General features: G+C 42.2%; 1 protein-coding gene across 1 annotated transcript in view; it reads left to right on the top strand.

Moving 5' to 3' along the window:
• Positions 1-25,180, top strand: part of GAP43 (growth associated protein 43) — a 102,140-nt gene that overhangs the window by 33,020 nt on the left and 43,940 nt on the right. Inside the window, exon 2 of the mRNA XM_030330546.1 lies at positions 23,639-24,248. Coding sequence (XP_030186406.1) covers positions 23,639-24,248 — 610 coding nt within the window. The remainder of the gene's footprint in view (positions 1-23,638; positions 24,249-25,180) is intronic.

The following is a 25,180-nucleotide window of genomic DNA, read 5'->3' as shown; positions in this document are numbered from 1 at the left end:
GTTTGATGACCTCTCTAGGTTTCATGTCTGTGTTCAGTGTGTCCGTGATGCTGGAATTTAGAATAGGAATTCCTGGTCATGTGTGTGGGTGAGTGCCAATGTCTTCCAAATCAGCAGGCAATGGGAGTAGGAGTAGAAAATTCTGACTGTTGCTTACTACAGACATTATCATAAAATCAAGGAAACTATTTCCAACAGGAGTGTGGTCAGATATAGTCCTTATTGTGGTCAAAGCCCACTAGGGGACTTATTAAAATGCATTTCAGGTGCTCTACAGCTGGTTCTACACCAGACTCCCTCTGTGAGCATGGTGGGAGGTGGGGCCATGAGTCTGATTTACACAAACATCCTGCTGGTAATATATATGCTGAGATTTGGAACCCTAATCTTGATGAAAAGAGCACTTTTTTGGGGGCTAATCTGACATTGTCTTGAGGCAAAATCATTTGAATTACCCTAAACCTCAGTTTTGTAATAATGGAAACAGTATCAGTCTTTCCCAATTCCCCAAAAAGTAAACGTATTAGTGTCTTAGGGAAAACCTTCTGGATAACAGCTTCTTGGAAAAAGCAAGCAATTTTCCTAGTTACAAAATGGAGAATATTCCTGGGGCACCTGGGTGGCTCAGTCGGTTGAGCGTGACTTCGGCTCAGGGTCGTGATCTCGTGGTCTGTGAGTTCGAGCCACGCGTGGGGCTCTGCACTGACAGCTCAGAGCCTGGAGCCTGCTTCAGATTCGGTGTCTCCCTCTCTCTGCCCTTCCCCCGCTCATGTCTCTCTCTCTCTCTCTCTCTCTGTCAAAAATAAACATTAAAAAAAAGTCCTTAAAAAAAAAAAACAACAAATGGAGTATATTCCAAAATACAATGTTGAATTTGAACTTAAAATGCTTTTGTACAGAAATAAATCATCTGAGGTTTCTAGACCTGTCTATAAAATTCAGGTTAAGCCAATGTAGCTGAGATTCTGTACATGTGTAATGGAAGCAGAGGAGAAAACAATAATGTTACTGCATTTTGGAAGGGAACAGAAACAGTTTTTTATATTTAATTTCATTTAAAAAAAACATGTACAAACACACAACTTTTCTGGTAAGGGTTTTTGCTACCCCACTCAACAGTCGTGAGAATGAAAATTATAGCAAATTCTTGTTCATCAAACAACTTTGGGTCATAGTGGGATTCTCTTGAGGATGAGAAGAGGGGTGGATAAAAAAGGAAATTTCTCATGCTGATTGGGCAAAAACTAGAAGAAATGCCGTTGGGGGTGGGGGGAGTTTAGGGCAGGGACAAACAGTGAAAAGAAGCTCAAGGAGGAAAATGAGTGGTTTATGTGAGCAGGTGGTGACCTGAAGTGAAAGCATAGGAAAGGTGAAACACTTACTGGGTGTCTGTTCACCAACCCCAGACAAATGAACAGGGGGTAAGAGATTTTGTCAATACCCAGATTTACCACCAGATGGCAATTGATCCAAGGCCTCTTGGGTACTGGTCAGTTTATAGGGAAGAGGGGAGATTATGTGGCTATGATTGTGGCAATTCATTTATTTCCTTCACAATATTTATGGAGCTCCCACTATGTCCTATCAACTATGCTAGGAACTGATGTTGAAGTGGCCAACAAAAGCCCCTGCCCTCAGTGAACTTACTGTTGGGTATCAGGTTAACCAAGTGCAAGAGTGGCCTAGAATGGTAGTTGGGATATAATGAGGTGCACACTTGCTCCTTTGATGACCTGCCTCAATGTTAGCCCAGACAAAACCAAAGATAGGTCAATAATTCTCTCCACTCAGCTGCCCAACCTGGGTGGCAATGCCTCCTGAGAGTTCTATTCCAACCCCATCTCTTGGTCGTTCAGAACAACGTCCTTCAGCCTTCCTTCAAAAAAATCTTACTAACCTTTTGCCTCTTGTCTTCAAAATATTATCCTGGCTAGGATGATGGGTATTAACCGATTCACGAAAGAGAAGAGGTGTTACAGAATTCCTCAACCGTTGGCACCATTTGCATGTTAGGTGTTTCTTTTCTTTCTCTTTTTTTCCTACAATGCCGCAGTCTAGTAACATTTAAGTCTTTTGCAGGTAAGGGTCACCTCTACATCTAGTAAAGCTATGGACATTTAACAGAATAATGATATAAACATAATCATATAAACAAACTGCACTGCATACTGCTTCAGATTCAGGAATCCATCCTTAGAGCACCCCAGGCTTTTTCTAATATTTTATTTTTTAATATTTATTTTTGGGGGGAGCGCAAAGCGGGGAAGGGACAGAGAAAGGGGGACAGATGATTTGAAGGGGGCTCCCCGCTAACAGGCTGAAGGCAGTGATCCCCATGAGGGGCTCGAACTCACAATCCCGGAGATCCGGACCTGAGCCGAGGTGGGGTGCTCAACATACTCAACCGACTGAGCCACCCAGGTGCCCCACCCCAGACTTAAAAAAAAATCATGCAATTCAAAGAACTGGCAAAAATCGTGGGAGTTTGCGGAACAGCATGGTGGGGAGCACCGAGCAGGGTTTAAGCAAACTTTTAAAATTTTTTCCTCAGGAGAGCTGCTCCTGCCTGGTCTCTCCGCACTCCGTTTCTCCCAGCACCTACACCGTACGCCCTTTCTCCCTTCCCCAAGTGGGGCGTCGTAGCTCAGCCTTTGTCTTCCGGCCCCTCCCCCCAGCACTTGGACTCGGGTTTCCGTCCACGGCCTTGCTCCGCTACTCCTCCTCCGCACCCTTTAGGCGTTCCCTCCGGCCTCTCTTCAGGGTGACCCTCATCCTTTGTTTCTCCCCGGCTACCGCCGCCGGCCCCGCCCTGCGCCCCCGCCCTGCGCCTCCGCCTTCGGGCAGGGCTGCGGGCGCGGCGGGCGGGCCTGGCTACGGGCGTGGCTAGGACCGCACCGCCTCTCCCCAACGCCCCGCCTCGGGGGAGGCGTACTGCTCCTGGCTTCGCTGCGGATCGCTGTTCTAACCAACCTCCACAAACTCCGTTTGCGCGGTAATTGCTTCTTCGGTGGCTCGGAGAACAAAAGCCCGGGCCTGTCCACGGTGGAGGAGCAGCCAGGGGCGCCGCGTGGGCTCCTCCCTCGCTCTTCATTAGTCTGTTGGCCTCCACTCCCGCCTGCCGCAGGCGGCGACAGCAGCTGCTTGCGGGGACTGGGCCCTCTGTCACGTCAAGGTTACTCAGTGGGTGGGGAAGGACGGGAGGAGAAAGCTGGGTCAACTGGAAGGCGCATTCTGTCCCTCCAGTTTTTCCGCTTGGAGGCAGCCAAGAGCATATTAGCATTACTCGGGCGCGCAGCACCGGAAGAAGAGGAGGAAGGCTTGTCAGCCAGGCAAAAGACCTTTGGAAAGTAAATAGGAATGCCTTGAGTTGGAGTGTAGCAGGCGTGAGAAAACCAGCTAGGTCAGGGCCAGAGACGATGATCCTAAATTATTAAAAAAGAAGAAAAAAAGTTATCTTAGGCTTCTTCATTTGAACTTCCCATTTCAGACCGCGATGAAATGCAGACTCCGTAGACAATTAAGGGAAGGAGGGGTACCTGAAGCAGGTGGGAGGAAATAAGATGACTTCTGGAGTGTGGCCAAGTTTAGACTTGGTGTGAGATTTTGTCTTAACCTGGAAATACATGGTGCTGGCCGGTATTTTTTCATTATTCATTCATTCATTCATTCAAAATACTGTTAAAAATGATTGAAGAAGTCATTTAGGTGTACAAACAGACTTTATTGAAACCCTTCATGAGGCCAGCAGTCTCTGGTCTCAAGGATTCCAGGTACCTGCAAAATGGGGAGGAAAGCGGGAAGCTTTTACAGGATAAGGAATGAGGAATAAGGAAATAGACATGGATACCAGGCTTCGCTTTACGTTCGAAGATGGGCTGACTGGATACACTGTTTCTGGTCAAGTGGAGCATTTACAGGGCTATGAAAACTCAGTTTGCTGACATGGCTCCAAGGGCAGGAGCAACGCCATCTTGAGCCTAGAAATTTACTTTAACAATATGTATTGAACATTGAACACTTAACTCTGTGATGGACTTGTCTTTGGCTGTAAGTGACCACAGATCCACCTGACCCGAGAGCTGCAGGGAAGAGAAAGGGAGAGCTGAGGTGGTTATTAGCTACTCTAGGGCCTGAATGGGCCCCGCCCTGGAGTCAGAGACTGTGAAGGGACCTGGAGAATAGAAGAGCTGCAGAGGATGAGCTGCACTAGTGAGGAGGGTTTAGGAAGCTGATGAGACTTCGAGTTCTCTCTTTCTCTGTTTTTCCGACCTCTTTTTCTTGGTTAAAAAGGTTGAACCACTGTGGCAAAGGATGAGTAACTGCATTTGTTTATTTTTAGCAGCGTTTGGTCCCCCCCCACTAGTAACTTTCATTCAGATTTCCACACAGACCTGACACTGAGGCTTTGAAAAATTACAAAGTAAGGTGTTCCTTAGAATGGCTTCACTGTCCTGCAAAAAGGCTTAGGGGAAGGTGGAGAAGAGGCAGTTTTTTGCTGACGAGGAATGATATGTTCCTGCATTCTCAAAGGGTTGGAATTCGTGCCTAAAAGAAGGTGGTGTCTGTTTGATGAGGTGCATTGTTATAGTTCATAGAAGAATGTAAGGAAAGTCATCCTGAATTGTACAGTTAAGAGTCTGGGTCATGGGAGACTGGTCAGTGGCAAACTCTGTGCTCCCCTAGGTTGGTGATCCCCTCTGGGGATTAGCACCTTTAGGAATGAATTTAGTCTCCTGATATGTTTCAATGTATATAACTAACTTTAGAAAGTAAGTGACAGCATGTGGTGGAGACCTTGTCCATTCCAGGTAGTAGGATTGGATGATAGTCAATTCTCTGAAGCTTTCTTTTCTAGGGAAATAGGAAAATGGAACATATATATATATATATGTGTGTGTACACAACTAGGACGCTTATACTTTCAATGTTTGAGTCTTCAAATCTCCCTGTCAACTCCCTTAATGTACAGACACAGAAACTGAGGTCCAGAGAAGTGAAAAGACTTCCACGAGGTTGCAAGGTTGCGATGTATATCATGTTTATAGTCCTTGTCTCCTGATAGCTAGCCATGGCTTTCTGCTGCTCTACCTGCTGCTTCTTATTTCTATGAGCTTCATAATAGAAGCACCTCTGAAATTATACTTTTGTGTAAAGAAATATTCAAAAGGAACTGTGGATTTCCTGGGACAGGTACGTTTTCGTCTGATGTCGTAGGCCAGTACCTTTCACACTGTGATGAGCAGAGAATTGGTGAAAATACAGATCCTGATTGGCAGATCTGGGGCGGGATGAACACTGCCACCCAGCTCTTGGTGGTCAAAGTTGAGGCAGCAGAACTGTGAACAGCATTTCCTCCTTGTCTTTTCTTTCTCACTGATAGAACAGCCCTGGGGATTTAAGGAGCCCTTTCCCCTCCCCATACCAAGTCGCAGTGTTCTCTCAGCTAATCCAGATGTCTTTCACTTCCTTGTCCTCGCTGAGACCTGAGACTTGTTAGAAACAGTCCCTGGAGGCAGGTATCTTGAGCTGGAGGGTGTGATCTTTTGTCTAGTGACTTAGCACCTTCTAACTTGGTTCCACAAAAGCTTTCACACATAAGCAACCTGCTCAGTTCTGATGGTTAAAAAAAAAAAAAAGTCTTTTTTTCTCTCCCACAAATGTCCTCCCAGCTGCAGCTCATTTCTCTTCTTCTGGGAGTGCAGCTGGTTTGCTGCTGGCTCACAGGCGAGGCCCTTCCCCTGGGCTCAGCAGTTCTTCGTGCAGTGCATTTGCCCACCGCTCACTTCTGCCCTGTATTTCTGCTCAAGCCGCGTGTGATACCTGGATTCAGGTCTGAGTGTCTTTGTGCACCCTTTGAGTTGAGCAGGCAGCTAAGGGATAGCAGGACAGAAACCCTTCTAAGGTAGGCAAGCTTCAGTGCCACACATTTCTCAGTTCTCTGAAACTCACCTGCCCAGGAAGGGCCTCTGCCTTTGCGCTCTAAGTTGCCCTGTGAGCTCATTTTCAGTCTATGATTTTCCTCACTGTGAAAATAATACTATAGTGTCCTCACTAAAAAATAATAAAACCTGCCTTATCAAATTATTATGATATTTTCCAGGTAAAACACTTGGCTCAGTGCCTGCAACAAAGTGACCAATAAGTGTTAGCCTCTCAAAGGGTCCTGAACCCAATTCCACTGTGGGGGTGGGGCTTCCCTATTGCAACCCCAGTTCTCTGGACACCAGCTGAGCCTCCTACAATTCAACTCAATTCTGACACTATGTATCCGGAGAGAGCATCTATTCCACAGGTTAAAGGTTCAGTCCCAAGAAATTGGCTCCCACTTCAGACACCAATGACAAGCTCAGGTTGTTACCTGCACTTCTCACCAGCTGCCTGCAAGTCAGAGGTTCCCTGACCCCCTCCTTGGGTTCAATTAATTTGCTAGAGTGGCTGGTAGAACTCAAGAAAACTGTTTACTCACTGGATCATTGGTTTATTATAAAAGGATGTAACTCAGAAACAGCCAGAAGGAAGAAACCCACAAGGCAAGGTTTGGGGAAAGGGCACAGGGCTTCCATGCCCTTTCTGAATGTGCCTCTCTTTGCAAACCTCCACACACTCAGCAACCTAGAAGAAACTCTTGAAACTCTGATCTTTTGCATTTTTATGGAGGCCTCATTCCCTAAGCACAATTGATCAAATCTTTGGCCATTGGTGCTGGATTCAACCTCCAGCCCTGCCTCTTCTCCCCAGAGGTCAGGGGGCATGGAACTCAAAGTTCCAACCCTCAAATCACTTGGTGGTTCTCCAGGCAACCAGCCCCATCTTTAGGTTCTCTCCAAAAGTCATCTCAGTAACATAACAAAAGACACCTTTATTGCAGTCATTGCAGGAAATTTACAAGTTTTAGGAACTCAGTGCCAGAAATGGGACAAAGACCAAATATATATTTCTTAATATAAGTCACCATATCATAGTCTCTACTAATAAGACAATCTTCCTGCCCTCAACAAGCTTATAAAATAATTGAGTTTGGGGAACAAGTACTCCAATAACTGCAATACAAAAAAAAAAAAAAAAATTAATAAAAATACAACCAAGGATGATGTGGGAGCTTGATGTAATGGTATATCTTGCTCCAGAGATTGGCAAACTACAGCTTATGGGCTAAGAGTGTGTTTTTCCTACATTTTTAAGTGGTTGAGAGAAAATCAAAAGAGTAACATTTTGTGACACTTTAAAATTATATGCAATTCAAATTCCAGTGTTCATAAATTAAGTTTTATTGGAGCACAGCCATGCTCATTCATTTACGTAGCACCTATTGTTTTTTCACACTACAATGACAGGCTGAAGAGTTGAGACAGACTCCATATGGCTCAGAAAGCCAAAAAAAAAAAAAAAAAAAAAGAAAGAAAAAAATTACTATCTGTCCCTTTGCAGAAAAAGCTCTGGACTGTTCATTTAGGATGGTGCAAGGAAATTCTCCTCCTGCCAAGGAGGTGAGGATTGGGATGAGTCATGAAGGGTGTGCAGGGTTTCAGCAGACACAGGACAGAAATGTTTGAGGGGGGCTGAAGTCCGGGAACTCAGGGAGTGAGGTGAGTGTTCAGTAAGCAGCATGTGAATTAATTGGCTAAAGTAAAGGGTGTGTTCATGGGAGAAGCTGGAAGGGCAGACTGGGTCCATTGCACAAATTTCTCATTCTATAACAATGCATGACTTTCTAGTGTGATAAGCAACAGGAATACTTAATGTGTTTTGGGAGGGGCACAGGGAGGTTCAGACTGGTGGAAGTGGACAAATGGTAAGACCTAATTCTGTTTCTGCTTAATCTGCTAAAAGGTGTGGTAGAGAGTGGAAGGCAGACCAATTAAGAGGGTGTCTATAGTGTTAGCTTTCAGCGCATAATAATAAGGGAATAAGGGAATAATGTTTCAAGGTGGAATTTCAGACTTTCGATAAAAGGAGAATCTTTGTCTAGGTTCTCCTTGGGTACCCCCTCCATTCCTGCTGCCAGCACCCCCATCGTTACCTTAATTCTCCACAGGCTGATGACAACACACAGAGGCGGCAGAGGTAACTAGCATTACCGTTTTGAGCTCAACGGGCTTTCTTTTCCCTTAAGATTTTATTTTTCAGTGATCTCTACACCCAACGCGGGGCTCAAATTTACAACCCTGAGAACAAGAGTCTCACACTCTACTGACTGAGCCAGCCGGGGTCCCCAAGATCACTGGGCTTTTATATGTGACTTAACTGTGAGTTCAGCCTGGATAGAAAGTAGGGAATTGTTCTAGCCTGGAGCTATTGAGCTGCCCCAGCCACAAGGGAAAGATGTTTACTGGATTGCCCTGGAATATTTTATTCCTAGTCTTGGGTCTAGTCCTGAGCAGACACAGGAATATGGGGGATCACTGACTTCCGATGGGTCTATGGGAACTGAGGGAAGAGTGGTGACATCCCTCTTCCTTCCGGGGAGCCTCAAGCTCAGGACCTTCTCCAAGGCCGCTCCAGGTTGTGACACATCTGTAAAGCTCTCTGTTTTAAAGCTCTCAGTTTCACACTGCCAGGCAGACCTGTTGCCCTGAGTGGCTCTTTGGGTCATGTGATATCACTTATGAGAGGATTATGGCACATCTCATCATTGTCTATGCCTCAAAAGGAAAGTAATTTTCGTTTACCTCAAGATCAGAGTCAGACTTAATATTTCCTTATTTTTACCCAAGTCAGCCTAATTATTCTGGCTGGAAGATCAGATTATCATAAATCCCCAGGCGGCTCATACAGATTAATTCAGAAGTTGTAGAATTTGCCTGCTCAGTTTCAAAAACAGAGAAGAGGGAACTTTTCTTTCTTGGTGGCTCCAAATGGTGCAGTGTTTCACCCTTCAGAAACACAAAGCGGGAGGTGTGCTGGTTCTTTGTACCATGATGAGCACTGTCACTAAATTCCTCCAGGGAACTACATGGTATAAATAGTATGACATGTTTTTAGAATATAACCAAAACAACTACTATGACATCCATGGAACATTCTGGATGGATTTCCCTGTTTCCCTACAATTGTGAGAAAAATAACAAGAAGAGTTGGTTTGAGGAAAAGGCAATGTCCAGTTCAGGAATGCTGGCTGGATTAAATCCTTAGATTTGCGAATAAGTCATAGAACCTGCTCTTTACCACCTGTTCAAGCCCTTCCTCCTGACAAGAATGCGTATGGTTACTAGTTCATTCATCTGCTTTTCTTATGTCATTAAATAGCCCTAATTTATCCTAACCTGGGGCCCTCCCTTGCCACTTTCCCCAGTATTGCTTTCTCTGATCTCTGATATTTTCCCTCTCCTGTTTTCAGAATTAATATGGAACCTAGTCTCTGAGCTGTTCTCAACATCTCAAGTGTGAATCTTCCCTGTCAACATCTTCACAAGGAAAATGAGTCATGGCATCACCTGGTGATGAGGTCATGATACCACAGCCCCTGCTTTGAAAATGTATTTGTACTTTTCTACTGTAAAGGAAATCTGAAAGGGGAAGATGAAATTGTAGTGCAAGCTCTAAAGCCTGGTCCTTTAGACACTAGGAGCTATAGCCCAGCCCTAACAGGCACTGGCCCTGAGAAAGTCCTGCTGTGGGTTTTTCCATCTCCCTCTCCACATTTCACCTTGCCTGGGAACCTAAAGGGAAAACCTGTAGAGAGTAGATCAGCCCTGTCTCCGTGGGATGATCTTATCTCACATGCAACCTATACAAGTAGTTTGAGTTCAAATCCTGGCTCTGTCGCTTACTAGCTATGTGATTTGAGCAGTTATTTAATGTCCCTGTGCCTCAGTTCCTTTATCTGTAAAATAATAGTACCCATTGTATAGCCTTGTTAGAATTAAACTAGTTAATATATATAATATATTTAATAAATATATTTGTATGTCTCTCTATAAAATATATATAAAGTACTTGGAAGAGTACTAGGCACATAGTAATATATAATTTTTTCAATTTATTATTAGTATTATTTCCTCCAAGGATCTGATGGTATTTTATAGTCTTTACCTTTATTATTTATTTATTTATTTATTTATTTATTTATTTATTTATTTATTATGTGTGTATAGTCTTTACCTTTAAAGGGTTTTCTTTGTTCAGAGGGGGTATATTTTTATGAAATGTGCATAGCCCTGAAAAAAAACTCCTTCATGAGATATCAAAGAGAGAAAATCGTAAAATGTTTGTCAAATAATGTACTCAATCCCTAGTCTCCAGAAAGTAGTAATTTTCACTTCACTCATATTGTTTTCTTCCAAACAATTATTTATTGAGTTCTCAAGTATCAGGCACTTTGTGAATACCATTTTCTTTCATCCTAAAGAAAATTCTGCACAGTAGGTATTAATATTCCAATCTGAAGGTTAAGAAACTGTATTCTAAAGAAATTAGGTAGTTTACTCCAGGTCATATATTTAACTAGTGGCCAAGGCAGGATTTGAACTCAAATCACTTGCCCCCCAAACCACACCAGGGAACATGTAATCAGTGAGTGTCAGTGACTGACAATCAAGAGAGAACAGAGCAAATGATAAGAGAGGAAGAATGACAAAGACAAAAACATCATGAGCAAATTTTGACTCAGTTATGATTTACAGATTTTTCTAGGGTCTATGTATTTGTTCTTAAACTGTCTAGTAGCTTGGGAATAGAAACCCTTTAAAAAAATTTTTTTTAATGTTTATTTATTTTTGAGAGAGAGAAAAAGTACAAGTATAGTAGGGGCAGAGAGAGAGGGAGACACAAAATCCGAAGCAGGCTCCAGGCTCTGAGCTGTCAGCTAGAACCCATGAACTGCGAGATCATGACCTGAGCCGAAGTCAGATGCTTAACCAACTGAGCCACCCAGGTGCCTCTAGAAACCCTGTTAAATGGAAGTCTATTTGTCCTCAAACTGTATGCCCTTTACCTGACATCCCTGCTCCACCCCTAACAAAAACACTCCATCATTTTTTCCACACATGGAAGAACACAACAACATATCTTCTAGAATCAGAGAGAAAACATACTAGGCTTTTTAAAAGATTTCTCAGGTACTGCTGTAAATGTGCAATCACTTATGTGGTGATTGATAATAGTCCATCAAGTCATGTGCAAATTATTGCTGATAGATAGTAGTGTCTGCAAAATCATCCCACCAGCCTCCGCAGATAAATAAGCCTACTGTAAGAAGCTTGCCATGTTGGTGCAGTTTCTGGCAAAATCACCTAGCTCCCCCTTCCAAACATATCTCTGCCCCTAATCCCTCCTACATAGAGATTCCAGAGCCACCTCCCTCTTGAGATCTGAAATACAGACCAATTCTGTTAAGTAAAAAGTACTTCAGGTAGTCTTGGTGCTCATTGAGGATTGCTACTTATTTGATGATACCTTCTGAGTGTCTAGTGTTAAATTCTTAGATTGAATTCTTGGTTAAGTTCCTTGAAATGTGGGAGATTGGAGGCCTAGGGTTAAGACCCATTCTACCATTTGTGGGGCTTTCCATTTGGTTTTAATTTCTTTATTTTGCAAAAGGGATAGCACATTTACTCAGCCTAGAGGAACAGTTTTATGAAGTTGAAAGTACTTCATAACCTGTATTATAAAAATTCAAGCTATTGTCTTTTTTTTTTTTCTTAGCAAATGGAATCCCAGTTTTTTTCCATCTCCCATCAGCTAGACTTTATAATGACATGCACTCTGACACATTCTGTACCCTCACTAGGTATTAAATACAGTGACATTCAGGAGGAGTTTTACTAACTATCCAGTGGGGGTGTGTTGGATAGAGTTGGAAATCCCAAATCATGAAGCCCTCCCTCCTCAGGACCAGAGGTTCCTAAGCTAACCCCCCACAAACACGAATATTACCAAACACGAGTAACCAGAGTACTCTCAGAACATATACAGACAGTTGTGTTCTCTGGATGTATAAGGTCTATCGCTTGATCCATGGGGTAGAGGTAAGTGAAATAGTAGCTGAATGAGATTTTTGTGTGTGAGTGGGAAGGCTGGTGTCAGGTGAAGGCTATATGTTTTGAAAATGAGTAGACGTGTAGTTTAAGTGAACTTTCATCACCAGATGCTGGACCATGTGGAGGTTTAGGGCTGGATATGGTTAGGAAGGATTGGTGCATGTTAGTTGGCAGAGGAGAGGGATTATGGTTCATGCTTGACACTATGAACAGATCCTCCCCCTTCCCTAGGATGGAAAGAAGTGGATTGAGTATTGTATACATTTTAGACAGACTTCTGCTTATCTCTTTGAGGATAGATAGCTCGGTAACACTGTAAAGTTAAGGAAATGGATTCTTCCCCTCCCTGGGTAGGGATACCAGCAATTGTGGAGATGAATAAGGTCTTAGGGTCAAACCTCATTTGTAGTATAGGGAGGGAAAAATTCTTCCTCTACCCTTCAAGGTCTGCCAGCTGGACTAAGAATTAAATTTACATGAGACTGGAGAAAAAAAAAAAAAGTTTTAGTACATGTGCATGGAGGCCCAATAATGAAACCAAAGAAATGACCAGGGCAGGAAGTTTTCATACATTTTAAACAAAAAGACAATAAATTTGTGATTAATTGACAGGAAAAAGAAAACAAGCACTTGGAAACTTTAATTAATAAGGAATTCTAAGCAGAATTGAGGCTGACAGATTGGAAAAAAAAACAAGATTTGTTTCTACAGCTTTCTCAATTTTAAAGTCACTATGGTGATAAGGATATCATTTTACTTCTTAATGCAGGGAAGGCATTTCTTATTTTTTTAATGTTATTTTTGAGAGAGAGAATGCACAAAAGCAGGGGAGGTGCAGAAAAGAGGGAGAGAGAGAGAATCCCAAGCAGGCTCCATATTCAGCACAAAGCCTATCACGGGGCTTGGGGCTCGATCTCAGGATCTCACCACCATGAGATCATTGCCTGAGCTGAAATCAAGAGTCAGATGCTTAGCCAACGGAGAGGTGCTCCGGGAGGGTATTTCTCATATGGGAAATTTGTTTCCCACTTTTAAGGGGACAGAGTGTCCTTGCATTGGTTGTTTCCCAAGTAGCTTCAATTCAAAATAATATGCCAATGTGCTGTATTTTGGGGTGACCTGTCCTTGGCCCCTACAGATTCTATCTTATTAATATGTCTAAACTTAGTCTAATGATAATGTATAAGTTACTCTGGGATGATAGTGATGAGGACAGTGATTAAAATGAGAAAAAGTGGCAGCTAGCCCTTTTTGAACATGTGCACCACGACAGGGACTGTGCTAAGAACTCTATAGACACTCACTCATATAATCCTCATGATAATCTAGTGCGAGAGCCTTGTTCTCCCCCTGTCCTATAGGTAAGGAAACTGAAGCTGACCAGCCAAATTCGAGAGCTGGTGATTCAGTGGCAGGGTCTAGGCCCAGCCCGGCTATCTAACTCCATAGTCCATGCTCTTAAACGTCAGGGAATACCGACTTGTTGCGTTCTTTAAAATGCATTGGGTGGGAAGTAGGATTGAGAAAGGGTCCTGTCATCTAGAAGCTGGATAACACGGGCCCCTTTCTGTTTTCTCAGTTACCTAGATTATAAAACAGGCACAGTGATGTGTTCCTCACATGGTTCTGATGAGGACTGAATTGAAATACCACCTGTACATGCTATAAACTCATTATACATGTAAGAGGATGGATACACCCTGAGCATTCATTTCCCAGAGTGGAGAGAGGACACCTGGCCAGTTAGCTGGCTGCTGCTTACTGACATGCCGTCTGGTCACTGACACAGTGTGGCAGAGTCATTTGGCAACAACTACAAATACATGTTTTTGGAGCATCAACTATGAGCCAGCACTATTTTAGCTATGGAGGTTTTGAGGGTTGTATAAAACTGACAAGGTCCTGCTCTCAGAAAGTTTATAGTCCAAGGAAAGATTTAGTTAATAATGAAATAAAAATATGTCAGGTAACCATAAGCGCAAAGAAGGAAAAGCAAGTTAGGTAGACCAAGAGGAAGGGTGCGTCTTATAGTGGATGAGGAAGGTCTTTTTCATTTACGTATTCATCGAACAAAACACATCAAGTACTGCTGACTTAGAAAGTAATTTATGAAAGAGGCTCAATCAAGAAATAAATCAATAATCGCTATTCAGTATAATAGGAAGAATATTTATTTAAATACTTATTGTGTCTTGTGCTCCTGAGTGTCCAACAAGAGACATTTTGTAGTATCTTCTTCAGCAGCTTGGGCTATGATTTGCTCTTGGGAAATCACACCTGGGAGGAATTCACCTGTGATGGCGGTACAAGGGACTGTCTGCTGGGAGACTGCTTTTCTATCTTTCCCCAGATGGATCGGCTGCGTGCTGTTCTCCTTCTTTGTCCAGTTGTTAGCAGAAGCCTCACAGTCCCTCTCACAGTCTCCTGTGTGATTCCAGCCTTTTCATCACTTGATGGGGAGTCCCTCCCTTTTGTTTCCTGCTCAGTGGCCTCTATAGGCATTGGGAACTCTCCAAGATCAGAATATAGTGTCTCCCTCACCTTTCCTCCATTCAGTGTGTGCCACTTGTAGAGGCAGTGAGCACTTGTAGAGACAGTGAACTGCATTGGACAACACTTATCAGAGGGGCTGGTCCCGCTGCTCAAGAATGGCACCCCTTTTCCCCAGACCTGACTCTTAGTAAGTACTTGCTTGGGCATCAATGACTTCAACCCTTGATTCAGTCGGGCGACTTACACTCAAAGGTTTTCTAAAAGAGTTTTGTCAAATTCTGGCCAGCACGTGCGCTGATAGATGGACCAGCATAAGTATGTGCTTCATCTCAACTTTAGGCTCTCCCCAGCTCCACTGTGTGGAGGCAGAACTTTCTTCTTTGAGTAACTAAAGGACTAGTTATCCCCAGCTCACAATCACAGGCCCTAGGGCTCAGTATACAGATTAAGTATAAATGGAGGGATGTGGGAGGGGTCTCCAACAATCCTCAATGAATATTTTCACCTGTTTTACAAATGGAGAAGCAGAGATTTGTATTTGAAAAATAATTTGATTGATATGACTTCAGCAAATTCATAGATAAGATAAATATAAGTCAGTTGTCTATCTTAGATTTATTTCCAATTTCAAGTGCCTTTTGAAATTATCAATGCCATTCTATAGGTTTGTGACTTCTCTTGTCTGATTTCTCCTCGTTCATTTCTGATTGGTTTTTGTGTTCAACCTCACCATATGAGGTCAGTCACTTAGGTATTGGGGAATATATAGCAGTTTTAGTCAGAAACTATTGAATTCCATCTCTGGGAAAGGAAAGATTTAAAAAAAAAAATTTTTAATGTTTATTTTTGAGAGAAACAGAGCATCAGCAGGGGAGGGGCAGAGAGAGGGAGACACAGAATCCGAAGCAGGCTCCAGGCTCTGAGCTGTCAGCACAGAGCCCAAAGTGGGGATTGAACTCATGAACCATGAGATCATAACTTGAGCAAAAAGTCAGACCCTCAACCAACTGAGCCACCCAGGCACCCTGGGAAAGGAAAGATTTTAATGAAAGTTGATAAAATGGAATGCTGGACTTCCTTGTCTGTCATCATCTTTCTGAAATGACACTAATAGATATGTTCAAAGTTTAGATTTTTTCAATAAGCATTAATCAAACATCTATCATGTGCCAGACACCATTCTAGAAACTGGAAATTCAGCTGTAAGCAAAATGGACAAAGTCTTTCATATGCCGATTTAGGTCTGTTAGAAGCCACCAAGTACCATATGCCCTTTACCTCTTCTCTGTGTCTTTGTGGGACAAAAATAGTTACAAATATATAATACAAAATGGAAGATAACTCTTTTGAAAGGAAACTGTGTCCTCTTCCACTAGGATACATATGCCACCTTGTATTCTTTTGGAAGCAGGTGGGCTGTACATGTTAAATAAATAGTATATGACAGTGGGCTAAAGACCCATATTTTTTTTTAAATTTTTTTTTCAACGTTTATTTATTTTTGGGACAGAGAGAGACAGAGCATGAACGGGGGAGGGGCAGAGAGAGAGGGAGACACAGAATCGGAAACAGGCTCCAGGCTCCGAGCCATCAGCCCAGAGCCCGACGCGGGGCTCGAACTCACGGACCGCGAGATCGTGACCTGGCTGAAGTCGGACGCTTAACCGACTGCGCCACCCAGGCGCCCCATGACCCATATTTTGATAACCAGCTCTTATCTGAAAACTTAACATTACTGGGGCGCCTGGGTGGCGCAGTCGGTTAAGCGTCCGACTTCAGCCAGGTCACGATCTCGCGGTCCGTGAGTTCGAGCCCCGCGTCGGGCTCTGGGCTGATGGCTCGGAGCCTGGAGCCTGTTTCCGATTCTGTGTCTCCCTCTCTCTCTGCCCCTCCCCCGTTCATGCTCTGTCTCTCTCTGTCCCAAAAATAAATAAACGTTGAAAAAAAAATTAAAAAAAAGAAAACAAAAAAACTTAACATTACTATTCCAGTTTCCAAAATGGGATATTTGGTTTTCTTATGTAGTCTGTCAACCAATGGACATGTCTTTCTCCTTCCCCTTCTTCTTCTTCTTCTTCTTCTTCTTCTTCTTCTTCTTCTTCTTCTTCTTCTTCTTCTTCTAATATAATTTGTTGTCAAGTTGGCTAACGTACAGTGTGTACCGTGTGCTCTTGGTTTTGGGGGTAGATTCCCATGGTTCATCGCTTATTCATTTAGTATAACTCTGAAGTTGCAGCAATATGCTGCATCGTTTACTTGAAGGGAGAAAGAGAGTTGCCTCACTACCACTCTTCCAGGCTTTGCAAAATCACTCAATGTCCCACATTCCCCTGGAGATGATCTTGGTCATTATATATTTGCTGTGCTCCCACCTGACCAGGAACTAAAAAAGGATTTTGTACTGGACTGAAAATCAGAGTTTAAAAGTGTGATATCAGGGGCACCTGGGTGGTTCAGTCATTTAATCATTCGACTCTTGATTTTGGCTCCAGTCATCATCTCAGGGTCCTGAGATTGAGCCCTGCCTCTGGCTCCATGCAGGGCATGGAGCTTGTTCAAGACTTTTTCTCTCTTCCTCTCTCTGCCCCTCCCTGTTCGTGCATGTGCTCTGTCTCTCAAAAAAATAAAAATTTTTAAGTTAAAAGAAATTAAAATGTGATGACACTTGTTGGCAAAAGCACAGTTTCACTGCTTTCAACCTCCATCTTGCTCCACCCCACCCACACCCTTAGTTAGATCTTCAAACCAGATTGAGTGTTGAGGGAACCATGTGTAGCATAGCTGTGTCAATTCATCCTTTATTATTATTATTTTTTTACATTTATTCATTTTTGAGAGACAGAGCACAAGCGGGGGAGGGGCAGAGAGAAAGGGAGACACAGAATGAGAAGCAGGCTCTAGGCTCTGAGCTATCGGCACAGGGCCCAACCCAGGGCTCCAACTGATGAGCTGTGAGATCATGACCTGAGCCGAAGTCCGATGCCTAACTGACTGAGCCACCCAGGCGCCTCTTCCTTTATTAATTTTTGCATTTATTTATTTTGAGGGAGAGAGAGAGAGAGAGATCAGGGGAGGGGCAAAGAGAGAGGGACAGAAAGAGTCCCAAGCAGTCTCCACATGTCGAACCCCATACCGCGCTTGATATCATGAACCTCGAGACCATGACCCGAGCCAAGATCAAGAAGCAGAAGCTTGATGGACTGAGCCACCCAGGCACGCCATTCATCTTTTAAAAACGACACTTTCTTCCTTATAACTGCCCAGAAAGAAACCCGAAGACATTTTATCTTCAGAACTGGAGGAGGTTGGTGCATCCTCCTTTTTTTCCTCCATAAGGGGCATTTCACTGAATTTCTGATCTTTTTTTTTTTAATTTTTTTTAACGTTTATTTATTTTTGAGATAGAGACAGAGCATGAATGGGGGGAGGGTCAGAGAGAGAGGGAGACACAGAATCGGAAGCAGGCTCCAGTCTTCGAGCTGTCAGCACAGAGCTTGTCGCGGGGCTCGAACTCATGAACCACGAGATCATGACCTGAGCCAAAGTTGGACACTTAACTGACTGAGCCACCCAGGCATCCCTGAATTTCTGATCTTTGACTGGGTTTAAAGAAATACAGAAGCTTCAGTATGACATCCTTTAATGCTTGGACATTTTTTCTAAAGTATATGCTATCAATATATTTAAAATAAACTATGCTTAAAAATAGAGTGAAATTTTCTATGTGAATTTTACCTCAATAAATTATTAATAAAACTAGAGTGAGCCATAAGTAGATGTCTGCCAAATTTTATATATATCATCACTACTTTATTTTGGTTCCTTTATGGATTGCATAAGATCCTGATAGGCATGAAAACTATAGTATGAAAAAGAAAGGGTGGCTTAAGATATTTCTGGTCCTTCAATTTTGCTTCTCAGAAATATCTTTTGCTCAATGAGAAAATATTTTGATTAACTAAAGATGTTCTTAGAAGAATTGGTTACACCAATGAATTTTTAAAAGCATTTATAGTTCAATCTTGTTTAAGAGAAAATTTGAAATATTATAATAGTAGTATTTATGGCTGGCAGAAGTAGATATAGGGCCAAGTTTTTCTGTGTTTGGAAGGTTGAGGCAGTCCTATGATAATTGGAAAACATTGAATGAATTGTGGTGTCCCAGTTGAACAGATGATGTTATTTTAGTTCTGGAAGTCAGGCATTCATAGAGTTTTGCCTAAAGTTTTTTTTGTAACATAATTAATGCAAATGTTTGGACATCTTAGAATGGCTCCTAAGTTATGCGCTCCCCCTTCCCCAGAAGGAAAGGGAAATATTAACCAGAGCAACAATGTTGGATATTAAATAGCTACATCTTATATTTGGCTTTCTTACTTGTGATTTTTAAATACTGTTGAAAATTATTCCCCTTTCATCTAATCCATTTAGAAATTTGACTAGTTTCTAACAAGTTAGCAAAGTGGTATCCATCTTTTTCAGACCAGTATTCATCCAAGGTTTTAGCACTGGTTGAAAAGTAAAGATTTCACATACTTTGGATTCCTTTAAGACTTTAGAGCTCCCGAACAAATTTGTCAATAAAGACAATAAGCTATAGAAGTGAAGATTCCTGAAAAAGTGATTGTAACTTATAATGAGATTCTTCCTACATGTAAGGCACTGCATTGGAATGTCCTCCTCAGTTAATTCACAGATAGCAACAATCCCATGTAAAAATTAAAGAGTTTTGAAATGATCTCAGAAAACATCAGAGGTCAGCCCAAAGCTTATTTGTTATAGGACTGAGCTGAAAAAGTAATTTTTTTTTTTAATTAAAAAAAACATTTAAGTAATCTCCACACCCAATGTGGGGCTTGAACTCAAGACTCTGAGATCAAGAGTCACATGCTCTTCCAACTAAGCCAGCCAGGTATCCCAAAAGTAAATTTTTTTTTTTTTAAGAATTTTAATTAGAAAAAAAATTTTAATGTTTATTTTTGAGAGAGAGCACAAGCAGGGAGGGGGCAAAGAGAGAGAGAGGGAGACACAGAATGCGAAGCAGGCTCCAGGCTCTGAGCTGGCAATGCAGAGCTGGATGCAGGGCTCAAACTCATGAACCACGAGATCATGACCTGAGCTGAAGTCAGACGCTTAACTGACTGAGCCACCCAGGCACCCTAAAAGTAAATCTATCTTGATGAGACTTATGAACTGACTCTTTAGCTATTAAATACCAAGATCCCCTTTTTCCAGACCTTCTGCACCTGTAACTCACTACATAGATTGTTGGCCTAACTTCTTTACAAAATGGGTATAAGATCAGGCATCTACTGTGAATTCCTGGGAAATTAATGATTGTTAAAGCACCATGAGGTTATTTCTCTCCCAAAAGCATACTTACAAAAGAATTTTATGGGGGCACCTGGGTGGCTCAGTCGGTTAAGTGTTCGACCTTGGCTCAGGTCATGATCTCACGGTTTGTGAGTTCGAGCCCCGCGTTGGGCTCTGTGCTGACAGCTCGGAGCCTGGAACCTGCCTCGGATTCTGTGTCTCCTTCTCTCTCTGACCCTACCCCACTTGTGCTCTCTCTCTCTCTCTTAAAAATAAATAAGTGTAAAAAAAATTTTAAAAAAAAAGAATCTTATGTGGGTAGATACAGTACCATCTGTTCAGTAGTGTGTACATAGTACCTAGCATAGGCACTCTGTATTGTTAAATGAATAAATGAATGAGAATGTTGACGTGATGCTTTATGGATTATCTGCCAGAAGAAAGGATAAGATATTGCAAGTCACTAATGCAATAAAATTGGACTTGGGGTTGGGTGGGAGGAAAGAGGACCTGAGTCAAGTATAACCTGGGCCACTGACTTAATCACCCTATAAATTTAGGCAAGTCACTTAACTTCTCAGGGCCATTTTTAGAAACTGAAGGAGCCGTGCTGCTTTTACTGAGTGATCTCTGGTTTCTCTGGGCTCAAATAGCCTTTGTCTTAGGTAAGTTATTATATTTCCAATTAGGAAAAGGTCTATGTGGCTTGACACATTAGGTTACCCAGTAGCCAGTCTTGGGAAACGTCCTCTTCTTGTTTTCTCTCTCACCAAAATGTACTCCTAGTCCAATTACCTCTAGTACTGTGAAAGGAATTTTACCAGAAAATAACCTGTAGTTTAAGCCATATTAATAGAATCAATTAAAGGTACAAAAAAAAAAAAAAGGATATGCACACTTACAATCCAACACTGTCTAGCATAAGACCCAGTTTTTACTTAAAATATTTTTGTCTTTGGATGTTTCTATTCAGTCATTTAAGTCTGACCTTATGTTAGGCTCGTTTTTTTCCCTTGCCTCCCTTCCTTCCTCCCCTTCCCTTATTCCCCTCTCCTTTCATCTCAATCTGTCTCTTTCCCTCTATCTGAAACATATATTAGTTGTCTTTTTTCAACCAATCTCTAAAATCCAGTTTCCCTAAATTTCTAATGATGTTAAGTGGTCCAGCAGTTTCTCCAGAATGTGCTGCATGCCCATGGAACACTTTGATTATCTCTTTAGGTACACCTGCCTATTTGTTTGCCTAGCTCTTACAAGATTGCCTTCATCTCTCTCTCCTAACTTTGGTCTTACATGATTCTCTCCCTTCCTAGTACCCCTTCTTCTCTTGTGTGCCTTATACTCTTGGATTGTTCAGTTGAGGCTGGTCCCACAATCTTGGCACTCAAGCCCAGTCTGAGCCCTCTAAATAGATATTGTAACATAGATGCTATGTATAGAAACTTAAGTCCTGATCATTTGGAAAGTTAAAGTGGCAGATAATCTGAAAAATTGGAAGAGAGAGAGAGAAAGGGGGAGAAAGAGAAAGCGAGATGGGTGGGGTGGGGGGGAGAGTACAGAGGAGCCTTGATTTATCCATGTAAAGTTTCTTTCTTTATAGCATGCAGAGTCTCAGCTTTCTTCTTTTTATGTTTTCCAGATTTTTAAAAGAAGTTTCATCCCCTTTGCTTTGTGTTCTTAAAGAGAAAAGGGAGGCTGTAAAATTGTAGCTTTTTTGAATCATCAGAGGGTCTTTTCTGCACACCTGCCCACTCTGAAATAATTGGTTTGTCTACTTTCACAAGAAGCAGTATTTGTATTAAAGGATCACTTGGCATCAATGCCCAAGTACAGATGTCCTATCATATAAGACTGTGCCTCATTCAGAAAACTCAAGATAGAGTAAAATAAATTAACAACATCTTGGCTCTGTGCTCCATTCACAACTGTTAATTTAACAGGGTTATGCTTCCATCTCTGAGCAGAGAGTTCCTGGCAGGGACAGCTGCTCCCGTGCCCCAGATTGTGCTGTGTGCATCCCAGTAGGAGTTATCAAGGGCAGCAGGATGGAGGGAAGGTGGTAGTGCCTTAGAGAACTGAACAGTGTCGCAGCATGGCATTGGGGGGAGGGAGCCCAATGGGCTCTCCAAAGTGCTTTTCATCCACTCTTTTGTTCTTTGTGTGGATACATGCACAGTTAACTGAGGAAGAAGAAGAACTTGTCTTAAAAATTTTAATGGAAAATTGTTAACCCTGCTTTTACTCTCACATGTAGTTAATTTTCAAAACTACCATCCACTAGCATGTTGATGAACCTACATAGCAACAGGCCCATATGCCTGTCCAAAGAATGTCAAATAGACCTACATTATGATTAGCAAGATCTGGGTCACTGGGACAGAGCTGGTATGACAGATAGAAAATATACTTCTGTGTTGGTCTGCTGTGGCTTACCTCCTAAACTGGAGTAGAGGCCAAGATCAGGCCAAAGTCAAGATTGGGGCCAAACACAGGATGTAGTATATGATAAGCACTCTTCTATTAGTAGTCTTTTGAAGGACATTGGCTGCATTGTTCACTGTTGTATTTCCCCATTGCCTACAACAGTGTTCACAAAAGTGGACAAAAGTTAAATGTTCAAAAGTTAAAGGAAGAAATGAATGGAGACTATATCTAACCATATGAGGGCACCATGGCGAGCAATGGAGCTATGTAGAATTTTGTGTACTTGCTTATACATTTCTTTTCATGACTATACCTTTTTTGCCTATCTTATGATTTAATTTCCTTATGGATAAAAAGTTATTTGCAGCATATTTTATTCTATAAATGTTACAACCAAATGGTAAAAAAAAAAAATTTTGTGTTCTAGTCTCTTGCCTTCAGTACCAGGATGACTCTATTAATGATAATATCAAACTAATTTTAGTTTTAAATTGCTTTGGGAATAAGAAATTGTGATTTAGTGAATATATGCTACTCTTTCAAAAGTGGAAACAGTGTTTTCCATTCTTTTTTTGTTTTTCACTAAAAAAAAAAAAAAAAAGGCCATTTTCTGTATTCAAATATTGAAGGTCTCTGTGTTGACTATTGATATTAGACCACATACAGGTCAAAGTAGACATCATTTTGTGACCAGCATTCTGAGTTGTGACATTCCGAACAAATCCCTCAAAGCCCTGAAACTCATGTGCATTTTGCACTAAACTCTGATGAATTTGTTGTCTAAACCTGATACTCTGTGCCTCAGTCCTACTGGTTTCCTGACCAGACTTGAAATCTTGGGGAAACAAATAGACTTTTCCATGATATGTGTATATATATATAAATTTCATTATATATATATATATATATATATATATATATATAATGAAATTTATTGTCAAATTGGTTTCCATACAACACCCAGTGCTCATCCATGATATTTTTTTAAGCCATCACGTTTTTCACAGAGTCCCCTTTCCGGAACTCTGAAAAACCAGTATCTTTCATAGCTCTTTGATGAAAACCTAGGATGAATATAATTTGAATTATCAAGGGACATCTTTAAAAAGGCTGGTTTAAGTTTGGTAATGAAGAGACATTGATCTGGGGAAAGAAATACATATAAAATAATGCCAGTGATTCTGGAAGGTCAAAAGGACATTGGTTTTCCCATCAGATAATGTGTTCTCTACTTAATTCTCCATCATGGAGAGAAAAAAGGCTTGATTTGAATTTCCAGGGTATTGTTGACCTCTTCACTTCAACTATGGAGCCTGAGTGAAACTAAATCATTTGATGAATATTTGTTGAATGCTGTGATTTGAAGGAAAAAAATATCACTCCATCTCTTCTGTTTGTTTTTTTTTTAAACCCCCCTTTTCTCCACAAAGGTTGAAAAAAATGATGAGGACCAAAAGATCGAACAAGATGGCATCAAACCAGAAGATAAAGCTCATAAGGCCGCGACCAAAATTCAGGCTAGCTTCCGTGGACACATAACAAGGAAAAAGCTCAAAGGAGAGAAGAAGGGTGATGCCCAAGCTGCTGAGGCTGAAGGGAATGAGAAGGATGAAGCCCCTGTTGCTGACGGTGTGGAGAAGAAGGAGGGAGAAGGTCCCACTCCCACTGACGGGGCCCCTGCCTCTGGCCCCAAGCCTGAGGAAACCGGCAAGGCAGGCGAAACTCCTTCCGAGGAGAAGAAGGGGGAGGGCACCCCTGATGCTGCCACAGAGCAGGCAGCCCCCCAGGCTCCTGTCCCCTCAGAGGAGAAGGCCGGCTCTGCTGAGACAGAAAGTGCCACTAAAGCTTCCACTGACAACTCGCCGTCCTCCAAGGCCGAAGACGCCCCAGCCAAGGAGGAGCCTAAACAAGCCGACGTGCCTGCTGCTGTCACTGCTGCTGCTGCCGCCACCACCCCTGCTGCAGAGGATGCTGCTGCCAAGGCAACAGCCCAGCCTCCAACGGATGCTGTGGAGAGCAGCCAAGCCGAGGAGAAGATAGGTGAGCAACCGCGAGGGTCCCACGCCATGGGTGGGTGGGCCAGAGGGGGCCTATTGGAAAGACCAGGCCACCAGGGTCATTGAGGGAGAGGGGAAAAGTCTAGAAGGGTTTTCAAGAAATGAAGGGAAGCTGTGCTTAATTCCCCAAAGTGGCAGGACTACGAGCTAAGTCTGGCCACTTACATTCCCAAGTATCTCCAAGCCTGCGAGAGAACGCTGGCAGGTCTGTGTAGCTGCTGGTACTAGCGAGATGTGGCAATTATCTTGTTAACTGAATTGACATAAATAGTAAAACTAGGTAATCCTGGTTTAAAAAAAAAAAGATTCTGTGTGCTGGATACACTTAGTTTAGTAAGTAATTACTGAGGCTACATATATTTTATAGATGGGAATTAGCTAATGTGATTATTTGGCTCTAGGAAGTGCCTGGTTATAAGTACAGCCAACTCCCTATTGATCCAGATGATCTAGTTTGTGAATTGCTGGCAGCAAAAACATAATCTCAGACCACCTTTGCCTATCCCACAGTATGTTTCTGGGCATTCTCCCCACCATCAATTGGTGAGTAGTGTGAGTATGTGTGTGTACGCTCAGAGAATGTTAATTGTAACATTGAATCAGGGTCAAACTAATTAGGAAAATAAGTCTGTTGACGTTGCCAAAAACAAAAGAAAAACCCCAAATATAGAACATGCTGTGAAGTCAAACATAAATTATCATTTTATTATTGAAGATGCGACTTTCTACCATATGCATAAATAATTGAGGATTGACTATGATTATAAAAAGGAACTGGATTCTCTTTGGTTTGGAGCTCTTTCTTGAAAGCTGGAGTGTTTTCACTATTATGGCCCAAAAAGCCTGTGCAGAATTGGAGTAGAGCATTCTCAGAGCAAGATCGATTTAACAGAACTTCACCTCTGGAGACTAGAC

This window comes from Lynx canadensis, chromosome C2 (genome assembly GCF_007474595.2).
Source record: "Lynx canadensis isolate LIC74 chromosome C2, mLynCan4.pri.v2, whole genome shotgun sequence".
In the NCBI taxonomy this organism is placed as follows: Eukaryota; Metazoa; Chordata; class Mammalia; order Carnivora; family Felidae; genus Lynx; species Lynx canadensis.
This window is presented reverse-complemented; position numbering and strand designations above follow the sequence as displayed.